The 16,114-nt window shown below is 58.3% G+C and overlaps 1 protein-coding gene across 4 annotated transcripts in view; it reads right to left on the reverse strand.

Moving 5' to 3' along the window:
* The window catches only part of SLC12A3 (solute carrier family 12 member 3), a 39,228-nt gene extending 23,659 nt beyond the window's left edge, over positions 1-15,569 (reverse strand). For all 4 annotated transcript variants that reach the window (XR_011646291.1, XM_004456551.4, XM_004456552.4 and 1 more), the window contains exons 1-12: positions 15,273-15,569; positions 14,236-14,379; positions 12,788-12,863; positions 12,032-12,127; positions 11,653-11,792; positions 11,299-11,409; positions 10,241-10,352; positions 9,937-10,067; positions 3,031-3,115; positions 1,914-2,068; positions 1,459-1,566; positions 884-1,007 (exon numbers count right to left, since the gene is read on the reverse strand). Coding sequence is in view for 3 of the 4 variants with exons in the window: in XM_004456551.4 (XP_004456608.1) it covers positions 884-1,007; positions 1,459-1,566; positions 1,914-2,068; positions 3,031-3,115; positions 9,937-10,067; positions 10,241-10,352; positions 11,299-11,409; positions 11,653-11,792; positions 12,032-12,127; positions 12,788-12,863; positions 14,236-14,379; positions 15,273-15,554 (1,564 nt within the window). In the remaining variant the exon portion in view is untranslated. The remainder of the gene's footprint in view (positions 1-883; positions 1,008-1,458; positions 1,567-1,913; positions 2,069-3,030; positions 3,116-9,936; positions 10,068-10,240; positions 10,353-11,298; positions 11,410-11,652; positions 11,793-12,031; positions 12,128-12,787; positions 12,864-14,235; positions 14,380-15,272) is intronic.
* Between the last annotated feature and the right edge of the window lie 545 nt (positions 15,570-16,114).

A 16,114-nucleotide genomic window follows, 5' to 3' on the forward strand; every position in this document is an offset into this window, starting at 1 on the left:
AAGGCGCCTGCCAGCCTGGAGAGGTTCACCAGCGGCAGACCCCGCCTGCACGGGGCCGGGGGCCAGGAGCACCGCGCCAAGGCGCTCGGCTGTCGCCCAGCTGAATCCTTGCTTGTGCGTGTGTGCAGTGCATAGTGTGGTGCGTCCAGTGTCCATGGGGATGGGTGCGTGTGTGTGAGCCTGTGTGTGAGCATGTGTGTGTGCAGTGCATAGTGTGGGAGCACGTGGATGGGGGTGTCCATGAGGACGTGTGCATGCACGTGTGCACACACACAAAATCCCTTTCTGCCCATCTCTGGCCCACCCGCTATGCACTATGGTTCCCACTTTGCAGATGAGGAAAATGAGACTCAGAGAGGCAAAGTGACCGGTCCAAGGTCACACAGCTGGCACATGGTAAAGCCAGGATAGAGAGTCAGTCTGACTAACCCTAAGCTTGGGCTCTTTCTCCTGAGGCATCCCCCATGCCCCAACTGGGGTCTAGAACCCTCCGGTCTGAGAAACTGGGTTTGCCTAGTTTACACACCTATGGAGAAACTGACCCAGCCATGCATCAGCTCCCAGTGAGGAACCAGTCAGCTTGGCCCATGCCCCAAAACTTAGACCTGGGGGTGTCCCAGCCCTGGAATGTGGAACCAGAGAAAAGTGGCAGGGCCCCCTGTAACAAAAGAGAATGGTTCCCCTGCCTGGTGGAATTTGGGAGCCATCCTGTCTGGAGGAGGTGGAAACACATGGCCCCCAAAGTCTCCTCCCAAACCAGGCGTCACCCACTCGAGCTATTCACTGAGTGCCCGCTGACTGTCAGGCCAGCGGGGTCCTGGGGCGCAGACCCAGAGAGGGTCCTGGCCCGACGAGGACCCCCCGCAGCCCGGCGGCCTCTTACCGATGATGATGAAGGCCACGGCAATGGCGTAGGCCAGCAGGTAGCCGCGCACCGGCTCCTTGTTCTTGCCGTAGCCTTTGCCAAAGAAGCCGATCAGGGGGTACAGCTGGTCCTCACACAGGCACTGCGGGCACAGGACAAGGGCAGGGGCGGCTTGCGCACCCCGGCTGGGGCATGTCACCTGGGCTCCCGCCTGCTCGGCCCTGCCGTGCCCTCTGCTGGGCACCCCCCAATCTGGGTCACAGAACTTGCTTCTGCCAAATGGGGGTGATCTTCCGAAGCACACTCAGCGCCTCACCAGAGACCAGGAAAGCCCACCAAGACAGAACGGGCAAGAAACAGAGGGACCCTGAGGCACCCGGGGGTGGGATTTCAGGCCTGGAGGCGGCCTGCACAGGGGAGGGGTGGGGGGACGCAGGTCCCTTTTCCCTTCAGCCTGGATGCCCTGGTCCCTGACTCCGTGCCCACCTGTTCCTCTGTTCCCGCCTTTGTCGCAGTCACCCGGGACCCCTCCACCTGGGCCTCCAGCCGAGGCCTCCCACCCCCGCCCACCTGGCCTCTTCCCAGGACCTTACCTGGAAGACCTTGGCCGCGGAGACGAGGCAGGCCAGGGCGGAGGAGAGGGTGGCCCCGAAGATGCCGGCTGTGATCAGGGGCGCAAAGCCTGACACCATGCTCATGGTCTGGGGGGGAGGGGCTGGGGGTCAGGCCTCCCATGGCGGGGGCTGGCCTGGAGCCCCCACCTGCAGCACCGCAGTCCCCACTGCACGCGGGGCGCTGGAGCTCCAGTGGAGCCTGCGCCCATTGCCTGGGATCCAGGGGCCACCACGGGCAGACCCTGGCCCTAGAAGCTCCCACCTGAGCACAGACCCCCGGCCAGGGGGCCCGGCCCCCCAAACTACATCAGCGTGTTTCCGCATAGCGTGGGTCTCCAGCTTCCACTGCACCCCTCCCTGTGCCTGGAGTGAAGGGTCCCCTGGGCGGGCGCCGAGGCGCAGAGGAGGCAGGCCCCACCCCCCCGTGGTGGTACCTGGTAGTAGTTGATGAGGCCGTAGCGGCAGCTCTGCCTCTGGGTGCACTCGGTAAAGTTCCAGCCGTAGCCGCAGGCCAGCCCCTCGCAGGTGCCCAGGCCGGAGGCCACGGTGTCGTTGAGGTCCCCGGAGGCGTCACGCACCACGCAGGAACCTGAGAGCAGGACGGAGGGCGTGGGACCTCCCCCGCCTCCTCTCCCCCCGCCCCCCACATGCTGGCCACTTCTGCAGAGGGCAAGACGCTGCTGCTGGGTCAGCGCTTCCTTTATCAGGTAATAACAACAATAGAAATGATAAGAATAATAGCTAATTCGTAGGCGCGCTCCTGACGCACCAGGCGCTGTGCTCCATACTTTACAACAACCCTGGTGGCAGGTATTTTGATTCTTTTTGTGGTTGGTCCCAATTTACAGAGGCACAGAGAGCTTCAGGGACCGGCCGAGCTCCCAATGGCCTCCGGAAAGTGGAGAGCTGGGTCCCAAGCCCTGACTGGCCATGCCCTGGGCGGGGCGAGTCCCTGGGGCTTCTGTGAAAAGCTTGTCCCACAAGGTGGCTATTTGGATCGATGCACTGGGGAGGATCATGGAGCGACAGGTGCTTACAGCCCAGCCCTGGGTTCGAATCCTGCCTCCACCACGCACTGGCTGTGTGCTCTTAGCCTCTCTGGGTCCCCACCATCCCTCCATAACATGGGGGGAATGCAAGTGCCAACAAATGAGATGGAAAGTCTGGGCCAGCGGCAGGTCTGTTGCAATGATCATACTTAATAGTAACACAAGTATTCCTAGGGCCAGAGCATGATTTGCCCTGTAGGACTTTCACACCCATGAATGTAGAACCTGAGGGTTGAAGAGAGCAGAGGCGCCTTGTCTGGCACCAGCCCCTCAACAAGAGCTCTCCCCCCTCTAGTCACCACCAAGGGCCCCCAGGACAGGGTGCCGGCTCAGCTTCCTCAGGCCACCGTGCCCTCCTGGCCAGCTGAGCCCCACTCTGTGACTTCCCTCCAGTGGTCCAGGTCCCCCCACCATAGGACACAGAACCGGGCTGTGCCACGTGGCACCATGGGGTGGAAGCCGAGTCCCGCCCCCGCCCCTGCCCCCGGGCCCGGCTACGTACCGATAGTGGCCGAGATGGCCAGGTAGGAGATGGTGGTCCAGAAAATGGCCATGAGCGTTCCCTTGGGGATGGCTACTGCAGGGTCCTGGGGAGGGAGGAGTCAGGCAGCCTCTGGCCTGCTTCCAGAAGCCTGCCCCTTGATGAGGCCAGGGCGGGGAAGGGGCAGCAGCCCCTGGCCTTGGCCGCTCGGCGCCCCTTCCAGCACAGAGAGGAAGGAGCCCCAGGAAGCTCGGGGCGGCCCCTGCCCACGGTGAGGCCCTGGGAGCAGGGCCGAGCAGGACGGCTCACAGCCAGCGCCCACTGCCCGGCAATCGTTAGAGCGCGGCGATTGTCTTTTCCGGTTCCACAACCGTAAGATGTAGGAGCAGAGAAGGCCCAAATTCTCTCTTTCCCTCTGGGATAGGTGGAAAGAAATCTCTGCTCGTATTTTCCTAACAGTAACAGCAAACCTTTACTTTGTTCCGCTCTTCTAGACATTTTCTCAAACGTAATTTCCTGTGGAGTGACTAGGGGCTCCCCACTCAGCTGGTGGGGAAACTGAGGCAGGGCGTTGTGAGGAGAGCCTGGCTACCTCGAGGTTTACAGCCTCAGGCTCCTGGGGCCAATGCTGAAGCACACCACACACAGTCTGGGATTTTTATAGCACGTTCAAGACCCGCTGCACCTCCAGGCACAGACCCTGCCCCAGAGGGGAAGTCGCTGCCAGGAAGTGAATTTATAGACCTCCCCGGATTTCCCCGGGGCTGTTCTGCTCACCACCAGCTGGCAGGTAGAACCGCAAAATTACCCAGCTTGACCGGACCGTGACAATTACTCGGCTTCACAAACGAGTCCTAAACAAGCTGGTGATGACTCAGCTCTCTGCCCCACACCCTCGGGGGCCTCCGAGGGCCAGGCCTGAGTCGGAGCTGACGGTCAGCCAGGGATGACCGGGCCCCCGGCCCTGCCCTTGAGGACCCCCGGCCCAGAGAGGAGGCACAGGTGGGGTCCTGCCAGCGCGGGACAGTTGGCCGTGCCACAGTGAGGGCCACGGCGTGCTGGCGAATTAGGGGAGAGAAAATGCTGCCGGGAAACCCGGGGAGGTCTCAGGATGGAGAGGTCACCTGGAGGTGGCTTTGATGGCACTGAGTGGGGCTGTCAGGGTACCGGGGAGGCAGGGTGCGGCGGGCCAGAGCGTGGGAGCACTGGCTCAGAGCTGGAGGGTGGCTGAGTCTCACGCGCACCCAGGGCTGCTGGGAACTCTGCTCTGAGGCCACGGTCACAGCCACGCTCAGGCCAGCCCTGCCCTGCGTGCCAGGGTGACTCGGCCGGGCAAGCACATGCAGTCCCTGGCCGCTCGTCAGCAGGCCAGGCCAGCCTCCCACCCCACCCCTCGGCCCTCACCCCGCCACCCACATCTTGGTCTGCGAACTCAGAGCCAGCCTCCCGAGTTGGGCAGCTGCATCCCTCCGAGTTGGGTGGCCCGGGACAAACCCCGTGACCTCCCTGCACATAGCAAGTGCCCCATAAATGTGAGCTGTTGGGGTGGGGGCTGGGAGCAGGTGAGCTACGAGCAGCTCCCTTGTCTCTTGTTTCTAAGGCTCAGAATCCCCTCGCTGAGCTACTGATGCCGTCCCTGCCCATAGCATGGGGTGGTGCTGCAGGATCAGACCCACATGAGCAGGGACTCGGGGGGTGTCCTGTAAACGCTGGAGTGTTGGGGAAAGGTGAGGGATTAGCAGGAGCAACAAGAACGTTCATCACCCCCTTTAGTTTGCAGCTCGAGTGCTCCTTTCTTGGTGAGGTCTCTGGCCACCTAGCCAAAATCTGCATCCCATTCTTCCTTCTCACCCCTTTCCCTGCTTTATTTCTCTCCCCGTCACTTACCTGCATCTGCTAAACAGCACATTTTACCTAAGGCTCTGTTTGTGCTCTGTCTGTCCCACGGGAGCTTTAATTCCTCAAGGGCTGGAATTTATGTCTGATTTGTTCCCTGCCGTATCCACAAGAGACTGGCACAAAGTAGGTGCTCAGAAAATATTCGTTGAGTGAATTTGATAAAGTTGATGCCCCTTTGTTCTAGAAGTGCTTTCCTGCTCCTCAGCTGTGGCCCCGGGCAAGCCCCCAAGCTTCTCTTAGCTGGGCTTGAGTGCCTATAATATGGGGGTAACGGTGATATGAAATCTCAGGTGTCCCAAGGATAATGCTTGTAAGGCTGTCAGCACCATGTGGCCTACATGACAAAAATGAGGAAGATACTTCTGGTCAACCAAGATGGCTCCATGGTTCTGTTCCCCCACAGAACCTTTGAACAACTTTAAATAAACCAACAGAGCCATCTTTCTCAAAACTCTGGAAAAGAGTTAAAAGTTTGCAGTAACTGGGCAAGGGATGAATCAAGAAAACTCAACTTTAGAAAGGGACAAGAAGCTTAAAGCACCCTTGCGGGCGCCTCCCCCTCTCCCTCCCTGACTTGAGCAGCCTGCATGCCGCTGATCATGGGTGCCTGACCCTGTTGTGGAGGGAGGACGGTCACCCCCGCGTGCATGCTGGGGGCGGGAGGTCGGTGCTAATCTAACGGCTGGCAGCCTGAGGACTGAACCAGGATATTCATCTCCGGCTCCGCCTCCCAGAAGTTGCCCTGCGGGCAGAAGCAGCTTCCCACAGCTAAAGGTGTGTAAGGAACGGTTATATCAAAGTGACCTGGGTCAAAGGACCATTGGCTGTAAGAAATACAATAGAGTCCACAGGAGGTAGAGAGGCCATTGGATTCCCATAAAAAAGGGAATTCATGAAGCCACACGCAAGCACAAGCTCAGGACAAGATGCAATCTAGAAAAAATGATGAGAACTCTGCATTTTCACATTGGGCTGATCTTGATAGGAGGGCTAAACTCTGAGGCAGAGCAACACCATAACTAAGCCAGTTTGCAAAGACTGTGAATGGTGTTTCTTTGTCTTGTTTTGTTTTCGAATTTGCTTGTTTGTTTTTGTTAGTCTTGGGTAACAAAATCTCTATTATATCAGAAGCTGAATACAAATTTAAGGAACAGAGAGCTCAGAGACTAAATCCCAGAGTTAACGCTTTAAAATGTTAACATGGCCGGTGTGCCAGAAAAGATAAAAGACAAAAAAATAAACCATCCAGAGAACAAGATGAAACTTCAGAAGCCATCAACGAAGAGACACTTGGACATAACAGACAAAGACCTAGAAATAAATAATCTTCAATATGCCCAAAGAGCTTGTCAGAGAAAGAACTAGAGGATATTAGGAAATTGATGAATGAACAATAGGATCTCAAAACAGAGACAGAAATTTTTTAAAAAGAAACCAAACAGAAATACTGGAGCTGAAGACCACAATATCTTAAATAAAAAATTCCCTAGAGGGTTTCAGGTTGAAACTAGCAGAAGGAAAAGAATCAATGAAGTTGAAGACAAGACAATTGAAACAATTCAAGCTGAGGAGAAGATGAAAAAATTGGACAGAGCCATAGAGACCTGTGGGATACCATCAAACATGTCATTACTTACATTTTGGGAGTCCCAGAAGAAGAAAGGGGCAGAAGGAATATACTCAAAGAAATAATGGCAGAACACTTCCCCAAGTTAACAAAGGACATGAACAAACACATTCAAGAATCCCAACCAACTCCAAACAGGCTAAACTTGAAGAGACAAGGAGAGAGTTCTGAAAGCTGCAAGAGAAAAGCGACATGTTAGAACAAGGGAGTACCAATAAGATTAAGTGCCAGTTGCTCCTCGGAAACCATGGAGGCAAGAAGGCAGTGAGATGAAACATTTCAAGTGCTGAAAGAAAATAATTGCCAACCAAGAATTTTATATCCAGTGAGGATGTCTTTCAAAAATGTGGGAGAGTTTAAGACATTCTGAAATACACAAAAGCTGACGGAGTTTCATCACTACTAGACCTGCCTACAAGCCATGCTAAGAGGAGTTATGTGGATCAAAGTGGCATAAAGAAATAAGAAGCTCTGGTAAAGGGAATGATACGGGTAATTGTAAATGCCAGTTCACTTGCATTATCCTTTCTGGTATGTCACTCCACTCCTTACTGCTTACAGGTTCTAAGAGGCAAATGCATAAAATGTAATGATAAACTTATGGTTTTGGACTTACCAATGTCTAAAGATATCATTTGAAACCAGTACAACAAAACAGTGGGGGACAGGAGATGGGCATAGGGACGGTGTTCGTGTACGCTGTTGAAGTAAGTTGGTATCAAATCAAAAGTGATGGTTACAAATTTGGGGTGTTAAATTTAAGCCCATGGTGACCGCAAAGAAAATGCCTGAAAAATATATATATTAATAGAAGGAAATGAGAAATGGTACATTACAAAAAATCAAATAAATATGAAAGCAGGCACTAACAGAAGAACTGAGGGTCAAAAAGGCATACAGGGAAACGGACTTGGCCCAGTGGTTAGGGCGTCCGTCTACCACATGGGAGGTTCGCGGTTCAAACCCCGGGCCTCCTTGACCCGTGTGGACCTGGCCATGCGCAGTGCTGATGCGTGCAAGGAGTGCCCTGCCACGCAGGGGTGTCCCCTGCGTAGGCGAGCCCCACGCACAAGGAGTGCACCCCGTAAGGAGAGCCGCCCGGCACGAAAGAAAGTGCAGCCTGCCCAGGAATGGCGCCGCCCACACTTCCCGTGCCGCTGACGACCACAGAAGCGGACAAAGAAACAAGACACAGCAAATAGACACCAAGAACAGACAACCAGGGGAGGGGGGGAAATTAAATAAATAAATAAATCTTAAAAAAAAAAAAAAAGGCATACAACTTACAAAGACCAAAGAGTAAAGTGACAGAAGAAAGTCCTGCATCATCAGCAGTCACTATAAATGTAAGTGGAAAAACGACGACGCGAACTAGCTGGCTCTCAGCACTTCCTCCGCCCCAGGCGCGCTAAGCACTTCATGTGGATTAGCTCATTGAACCCTCACCACCGCCCTGTGTCGGTCCCATTTTACAGTTGGGGAAGCTGAGGCCCAGAGAGGGTTTAAGGGACTTGCCCAAAGTCTCACTGCATGGGCTCCACGAGCAGGAGCGGCTCTTGTGTCAAGGACACTGCTTGAATCTATGGGCACCAGGGAAGGCCGGGCAGAGGGCCTGCTCCAGGGGGCCAGGACCCCTTTAGGGCTTGAGGACACCGAGGACAAGCATAGGTGTCTGCCTCACCCAGCAATGAGGCGGCCTGGCCCAGGCGCCTGCAGGAGGCGTCTCAGTAAATCCCCAGGCTACGAGCTATAATGGATCTCGGAGGGGAACCAGGACGTAGCAGCACAGCCCGAGCTCTGCAGTGTCCGGGGCAGGCAGTCCAGGCCTCTGCCGCCTGTTGCCAGGGAAGGGAGAGGGGATGGACAAACACGCCGCTCGCTCTCTGACTTCCAGCCCAGCTGGGCAGCACCCTGGGCATACCCAGCTAGAGGAGGGCCCGGCTTCCCGTCGGCCTGCAACGCACACTCTTTAACTCACTCAAGAAAAATGCATCGAGACGCACCTGTGGAGGGGGCGGGGGATTTGGGGAGAGGTCACTCGTGATTTTCAGCACAAGGCCCGGCTCCTCTCCATTCACCCCTAGGGGCACCCCAGGATCCTCCCACCTCTCAGGACTTACACTGGCTCCCTCGTCTTTCAGCTCCAACCCCAGAAGTTCTGCCGGAGCCCCCAGCCAGCATCAGTCTCTCTTTGCCCCACTTGTACCTCTGCTTTACACCACTTATACCCCTGCTCTGCTTCGCATTCACTGCATTTCATCACTACGCACTCAACAAACACGTGGAGCACCTGATGTGTGTCACATCAAATCAGGAACAGAGATGTACCTGAAAGTCTTTGTTCTCAAGGTGCAGGGGAGGCGGCGGACTTGGCCCAGTGGTTAGGGCGTCCGTCTACCATATGGGAGGTCCGCGGTTCAAGCCCTGGGCCTCCTTGACCCGTGTGGAGCTGGCCCATGCGCAGTGCTGATGCGCGCAAGGAGTGCCCTGCCACGCAGGGGTGTCCCCACGTAGGGGAGCCCCACGCGCAAGGAGTGCGCCCTGTAAGGAGAGCTGCCCAGCGCAAAAGAAAGTGCAGCCTGCCCAGGAATGGCGCCGCCCACACGGAGAGCTGACACAACAAGATGATGCAACAAAAAGAAACACAGATTCCCGTGCCGCTGACAACAACAGAAGTGGACAAAGAAGACGCAGCAAATAGACAGAGAGAACAGACAACCGGGTGGGGAGGGAAAGGGAGAGAAATAAATAAATAAATCTTTAAAAAAAAAAAAAAAGATGCAGGGAGAACAAACACCTGCAGAGCCCAAAATCATTTTGGGATAAGCTGCTAGGGGCAACATGACCCTGGCGGAAAGGGCTGGGAGAGATGTAAGGAGGAAGGTGACATTTACAGGAGAACAGAACTTTGCGGGGTAAAGGAGAAAGGGCTAGAAGACCCAGGCAGAGAGTACAGCACAGACGGTGGCAGGATGACAGGGTGATGTGGGCAGGTGAGAGCTCCTCAAGGTGGCACAGGGTCAGGGGGACGCAGGTAGTGGTCGGGGCTGGGGCCTCGAAGGCCGAGCCAAGGAGCCTGCCTGCGCTGAGGCCGTGCAGGGCCCTGGGAGAACGTCTGCCCGGCAAAGACGGGCAAGCCGAGCCTGGGCTCTGGAAGGTCACAGCCGTGCCAGCGTTGCCCTCAGGCTGGGAGTGGAGACTTGCCCGCTTTGGAAGCCTCTCGGGCCCTAGCGCACAGGGGTACCAATCGAAGGTGGATCGGCCGGAACTGGGCTGGATTGCAGAAGCCCCTTCCCCATCTCAGGGCCAAGCTCTGCGGCCAGCACGAGGGTCTGTCAGGGCAGGGGCCGAAATTCCGCTGAGAGCCAGCAGCGCCAGGAGGTGGGAGGGCATCTGCTCACCTTGAGGTCCCCGGAGATGTTGGCCCCTGCCAAGATGCCCGTGGCCGAGGGGAAGAAGATGGAGAACATTCCAAAGAAGCTGCCGTCCGTGCCCCGCCAGGCAGGGACCAAGTTCTGAACAAAAATGTCCCCTGGGAAACCAAGGCCTGAGTTGGGCCACCCTGGGGGGGGGGGCTTGGCCGTGGAAGTCCATCGGGAAGTCCATCCTCCCAGTCCCCACAGAATGGGTCAGACCTGTGGGCAGCCTGTCCCTGTCCCCAGGGCCGTGGGAAGGGTCCCAACCCCCGTGGGGCCCCGCACATACCCCGGTAGCTGAAGAAGCCTTTGGAGGCCTTGTCCTCAGATGGGGGGATGAGAGTCCCCACTAAGTAGTTGGCAAAGGAGACCATGATGACCAGGAAGAACAGCACCTGGGCCTGGGGGGGGCCTCGGAGGTCAGGCTGCCGCCGGGGCACCTGCCCAAGCCCCCCCCCTCCCATTCAATCCCCCCACGCGCTCGGCCCCAGGCTCCGTGAATAGGATGGCCAAGGCCGACGAGGGGGTGCAGCACAGACGTGAAATGGGGTGGGCAGGTGGGGGCTGCGAGGGGGGCTCCATTAGCAGAGCGGCCAGGGAAGGGGTCTCTGGGGAGACCTGTGAGTGGGAATGGAAGGAGGAGGAGGAGGCAACGCAGAGTGGTCTGGGGCAGCACACTGGGCACGCACGCTCAGGGAACAGCGAGGGGCCAGCGAGGCTGGAGGGGAGCGGGGAGGGGGTGCTGGGAGACGGCGGACGAGACCCTGGCCAGCGTGTTGGCTATGCCTGGCCAAGTCTGCCGGCTGGAGCCCGGCATCTCTTCTTCCCTTGGTTTTTAGGAAAACACCTCTGATCCTTGGCTCAGTGAAAGAGCACACTTCTGCAGCCTCCCTTGCAGCTAGGTGCATCCAGGGGACCATGTTCTGGCCAACAGGACGTGAGCAGAAGCGATAAAGGCAACTTCAAGGCTGGGCCTGGAAGGGATCCCCTCCCTTTCATCCCTTCTCCCCTTCCTGCCAATTGGACTGTGGGCATGGTGGCGGTATCCACCATGGCACAGGAGGGTGAGGGCCACGCTCCAAGGATGGAAGGGGCTGGGGGCCTGACATCCTGAACCACAAGTGCCTCCTCTGGACTGTGGACTCCTAGGCTGTGACATGGGAGGGGAACACATGTCTCGCTTGTTTAAGCCTCTTTAAGCTTAGGGCCTCTTTGTCACAGCAGCAGAACATAAAGCCTTACTAAGGCACACTAGAAAGGCAGTGCCAGGACCAGGACCAGGCCTCCTGACTTCTCTTTCTCCCCATGACCACCCACTCCAGCCCCTGTCCCCTGGCACCTCCTTACCTTGGACTCCCACTCCATGCCTGCCAGGGAGATGGCCAGCAGCACGGTGACAGTGACCACGCCAATGATGCGGATGTCATTGGTGGGGTCCACGATGGGTGTGCCGGACTCCTGGGGGCGGGGACGTAGGTCAGGCTGTGTGCGGACCCCGTCTCTCCCCAAACCACCTCATTTCTAGGTGCCCTCTGACCGGAAAACCCACACACCTGCCCTGCTCTGCGGGCCACTGCAGGGGCCCGGGCGATTTGGCTCTAGGGGCAACACGCGCTCCTGAAAGGGCCTTCAGCCGCCGAGGAACCCGATGGCTGCACTCGGGCAGGGGGTGGGAGGGGGGTGGGCTGCCCGGGCTCTCACCTGGATCAGGTCCCGCACGGTCTCGGCAAAGCCCACAGTGTGCATGGCCACAGCCACGGCGTTGGCGAAAGCGAAGATGAGGCCGATGGAGCCCCCCAGCTCCGGGCCGAGGCTCCGGGAAATGAGGAAGTAGGTGCCTCCTAGCAGGGCCAGGGCCCCGAGCAGGAGACCAGAGGGTCGGCCGGCTGGGGTGGGCGTGGGGCAGGCGGCGGCCGAGGCTGGGGAAGGGCGGCCACGGGGCCCCCGGGGCAGGAGAGAGCGGAGGGGCCATCCGGGGGTGTGGCGAGCCGGCCGGAGCCCTCACCGGCCAGCGGCGGCGGCAGCCGGGGGTGGCCCAGGCCGGGGAGGGGGACCTGGGGCGGGGCGGAGTGGGGCTCACCCGACTTGACCTTGCCATTGGTGGAGATGGCCGAGATGGACAGGCCTGTGATGGAAGTCACCGTGACCGAGAGCAGGATGATGATCCAGGTCAGCACTGTGGGGGCGGGGGCTTGGTCACCCCAAAACTCAGAAGGGCGTTTCCCAGGTTGGAGGGGCTCACACGAGCAGCCACAAACTGGGAGCTGGCAACCTGAGCCTGGCTTCAAATTCACTGTGTGCCTTAAGCCACTTCCCCTCTCTGAGCCTCAGTTTAACTAATAATGAAAAATTAATAGCTGCCACTTATGAACACCTCTGGCTACCAAACCCTGTGCGGAGTGCGTCATGTAAACCCCACAATAGCTCGGTGAGGTAGGTACTATTATTACCCCCATTTTTCTGACAAGGAATCTAAGGTTCAGAGAGGTTGAGACACTTGCCCAAGGTCACACAGTATGGTGCTGAGCTAGCATCTGAACACTGGCTTGTCTAGAGTACAAGTCCCTAACCCTGATCCTCATTGACGCTGGCTCAAAGAGGCTAAGTGACTTAATCCAGGGCAAACAGAGCCAGAGAGAGTCCCTAGGCCTGCTGACTCCACATCCAGTGCTCCTTGGCTACCACCCTGACCTCTGCCACTAGAGAGGCTTAGGCTGAGCTGGGAAGGAGCAGGCCTGGCCCATGGTCTCTGCAGCCCAAGTTCAAGCCTGTTCCATGGGGCCTTGGAGGGCCAGGACTCGAGCATCGTCCCTCCCTGCCAGGCGGTGGCACTCACCAATGCCCGCCTGGGCTGTAATCCAGGGGAGGCGCAGGTAGAGGATCACGCCCCAGATGTTGAGCATGCAACGGATCTGGGGGGAGAGAGGGGTCAGAGCTACCCGGGCAGGCCAGACGCCCCACGCCTATGCACATGAGTCCCTGTCCCCAGTGATGGCTTGGCATGGCGTCGGGTGCCCGGGCCTCGGGGACACCCGTGTCCCTTCTTTGTTTTGCCCACATCCGCAGGCTCTGGGCCTCTGGTTCTGTGGGGCAGGTGGGTAGGGGGTGCCTGGAGACCTGCCTGGCCCTCCCAGCCCTTCTCCGACCCTCCCATCAAAGCCTGAGGACGGACTGCAAACATTCTCCCCCGTCGTCCCCCTTCCAAGCCCCTGGTCCTGGGTCTGCCAGCCCCAGCCCCAGTGCCGCATGGGCAGCTGTTGGCCCAGGGCCTGGCATTTAGGGAGAGCTCAGCAAGTGCCAGCTGAACCAATGCCCCACATACGAGCAGAAATTAGAGCTCGGGCAGCTGTGACTTCAGCTTCCAAATTTAAAGCAAAGCCAGAGGCCCAGGTTGAAGCCTCGGTTTCTGGGTGGGAGAGGCTGGTCTTTGGCCCCAGCTACTTTGTGGAGGGGCAGGGGCATGTCGCCCTCACAACCTGGAGGGCTTCTAAGGCCCCCGATGTGCTCTGAGACTCTACACGGGGCCACGCCAGGCTCTGGACAGCACAATCCGGGAGGAAAACCTGACTCTGGAAAGGAGCCTCTAGGGGCAGGGGAAAGGCTCGCTGTTCAGATGGGGAAACCAAGGAAAAGGCACTGGACAGCAATTAAGATCAGAACCCAGGCCTGCTTCTTAGAGCAGGGCTAAAGCTTTCTGCTACATCCCATGTGGTCCTCTCTGTAAAATCCCATAATGCCTTCCAAAGTCAAGTCCACTTGATTCTTTATTGTTTGGGGACTTATTTTTGCTCGACAGACACTACAGCAAAACTTCCCCTTCCCATCACGAAGGGAAATGAGAAAAACACATTTGTGGATTTGTGTGTTTAGTGCTGCCCCCTGGTGGCTTCTTGTGGAAACAATTTCTTCTAATTGACCGGCAGGCGGTGACCCAAGCACTTTGCATCAATTAACTCATTTAATGCTCATCACAGTCCTGTGAGCAAGTGCTATTATTACTTCAGTTTCTCAGATGAGGAAACTGAGGCACAGAAAGGTCAAGGAGGGGTTTTGCTGCCAGAATCCGTGGCTTTTCAGGAAAGGCCTGCAGGGATGGAGGGAGGCTCCTGGACACTGCCCCAGGCCAGGTCTCAGACTGGAGGTAGACGTGGGTTCAGGCAGAGGTTACTATGCAGATGGGGAAACTGAGGCCCTGAGTCTGCCCAGCCACTAGGCCCTGAGGGTCAGAGTCGAGCCTCCCCACCCCGTCTCCCGGGCATCACCTGCCCCTCCACGCCCACTCACCATCACCCCCTTGACCCAGCCGAAGCGCACGGGCTCCGCAGGCTCCTTCTCGCTGTTGGCGCCCGCCTCGTCCTCCACCAGCCCGTCGGTCATCTCACGGCTGGGCCGGCCGTCAAACGCCAGGGCGTGCAGGTGGCTGCCTTCCTGCGGGCAGCCCAGAGGCCACAGGTCGGCAGGTGGGCGTGCGGGGTGCCGGGGACTGGTCCCCATACCAGGCAGCCCCCAGGCCCCGCGGCCTTGCTGGATTCTGGGCAACTGGAGGGGTTTTTAAGGGGCCCCACAACCGCAGCGGGGACTGACGCTGTGGGAGGCTGGGGTTCTGGGCTCCCTTGTTCATAGCACCCCATCCCTGAGGAGCTGGCCAGGCGCTTGCACAACGTGCAGCATCACTGCACCCCCGAGAGGTGAGGCATTCACCCAAGGCCACACCGTGGGTCCCTGGCCTCACCACTGGGACTCCTGGTTTGGGCTTGAAGTGACGGGTGCCCCCTCGAGGGCTTTGTTACTGTGTGGGGCAAAGGGCCTCTTTTGGCCCGTGGAGTAGGGGGTTGTTCCAGGGGGGAGAAGAGTCCTGTGAATTTTAGCCGGTTTCTTTCCCAGAACCAAGAATGATTCTGCCCAATTGTCAGATGGGAAAAGCAAGGCCCGGAGAGGTGCCATGATGATCCTGCTCCCAGCCCACCACCCTCCACATTCCACCTTCCTCCAGCAGCAAACCCAGAGAGCCCTTCTCTGAGGCAGACGCTCCTGACCCCTTTCTCATTTCTATCAGGTACATATACCTCTAATTGCATACCTCCACTGATTGGGAGCTCATTACCTCTCTAGGCGGCCTGTTCTACCTTTGGTTTGTCTGTGACTAGATGATACACAGGACAACACATGCTTAGAGCTTTAGTTTCATTCGGGCCTCTGGAACCACGAGGAAGACACTTGTTCCCATGACACAAGTGACAGAGCCGAGGCTCAGAGGGGTTTGGTAACTGAGCCAAAGCTGCACAGCAAGGGACTGGCAAGTCTTCTGCACCGTGGCTTACCTTGAGGAAGGAGTGCAGGTCGGCCAGCGTGGGCCGGGCCTTGCGGGGCTCGCCGGGCAGGGCGCTGCTGGCATAGTGCTCGTAGGCGGGCACCACGTCGATGGTGTTGTAGCCAAAGGTGCGCATGTAGAAGGTGCTGCCGTGGGTCAGGTGGCTGGGGTGGCTGCTGTCGTAGGTCGCGGGGGGCGGGGGCTCGTCGCTCCCCAGCAGCGTGCTGATGGTGAAGCGCCCGCTGCACAGCGCCGGGGCTCCGGGCGTCTCGGGCGCCGCCGGCTCTGCCATGGTGGCACTGGGTGTCAGGGGAGGGCCCGGGTCGGCAGGGACGCGCGGGGAGGCTTTATAGGCTGGGCCCGCGGCAGGGGGAGGCAGGAGGCTGGCCCAAACCGCCCGCGGCTGGCGAGCAGGGTGGGGGGCGGGAGCGCGTGCCCGGTGCTGTCCTGCCCGTTTGATGGCTGAGATCGTGGCCCACTTGGCACAGGGAGGGAGCCGGACTCAGGGCGGGCGTGGGGGGCCAGCCCAGGTCCTCGGGGGCTCTTCTGAGTCGGGCCCAGCAGCGTTGCCCAGCCAAGGGCCCGGGAAGGAGCAGAATCCCCAGAGGGGCCCCAGGGACGCCGCCGCTCCACGGTGGTCTCGTTTTAGTACATGGGCCGGTATTTTTTGAAGAGATAAATGACAGGTGGCTACATATCCACATTAGTCTCTCTTCCTCCGTCCTCTGCCCCGCACTGTGTGTGTCTTTACAGAGACCTCCCGTATCTCCAGCCGTGGGTGCCTGGGCCCCCGAACCCGAGCTCAGCAGGTCTGAGATGTGGACCCTGGGCTCTCAGCCTGCACCCCGGCCT

The sequence above is a fragment of the Dasypus novemcinctus genome, chromosome 18, assembly GCF_030445035.2.
Source record: "Dasypus novemcinctus isolate mDasNov1 chromosome 18, mDasNov1.1.hap2, whole genome shotgun sequence".
NCBI lineage: Eukaryota > Metazoa > Chordata > Mammalia > Cingulata > Dasypodidae > Dasypus > Dasypus novemcinctus.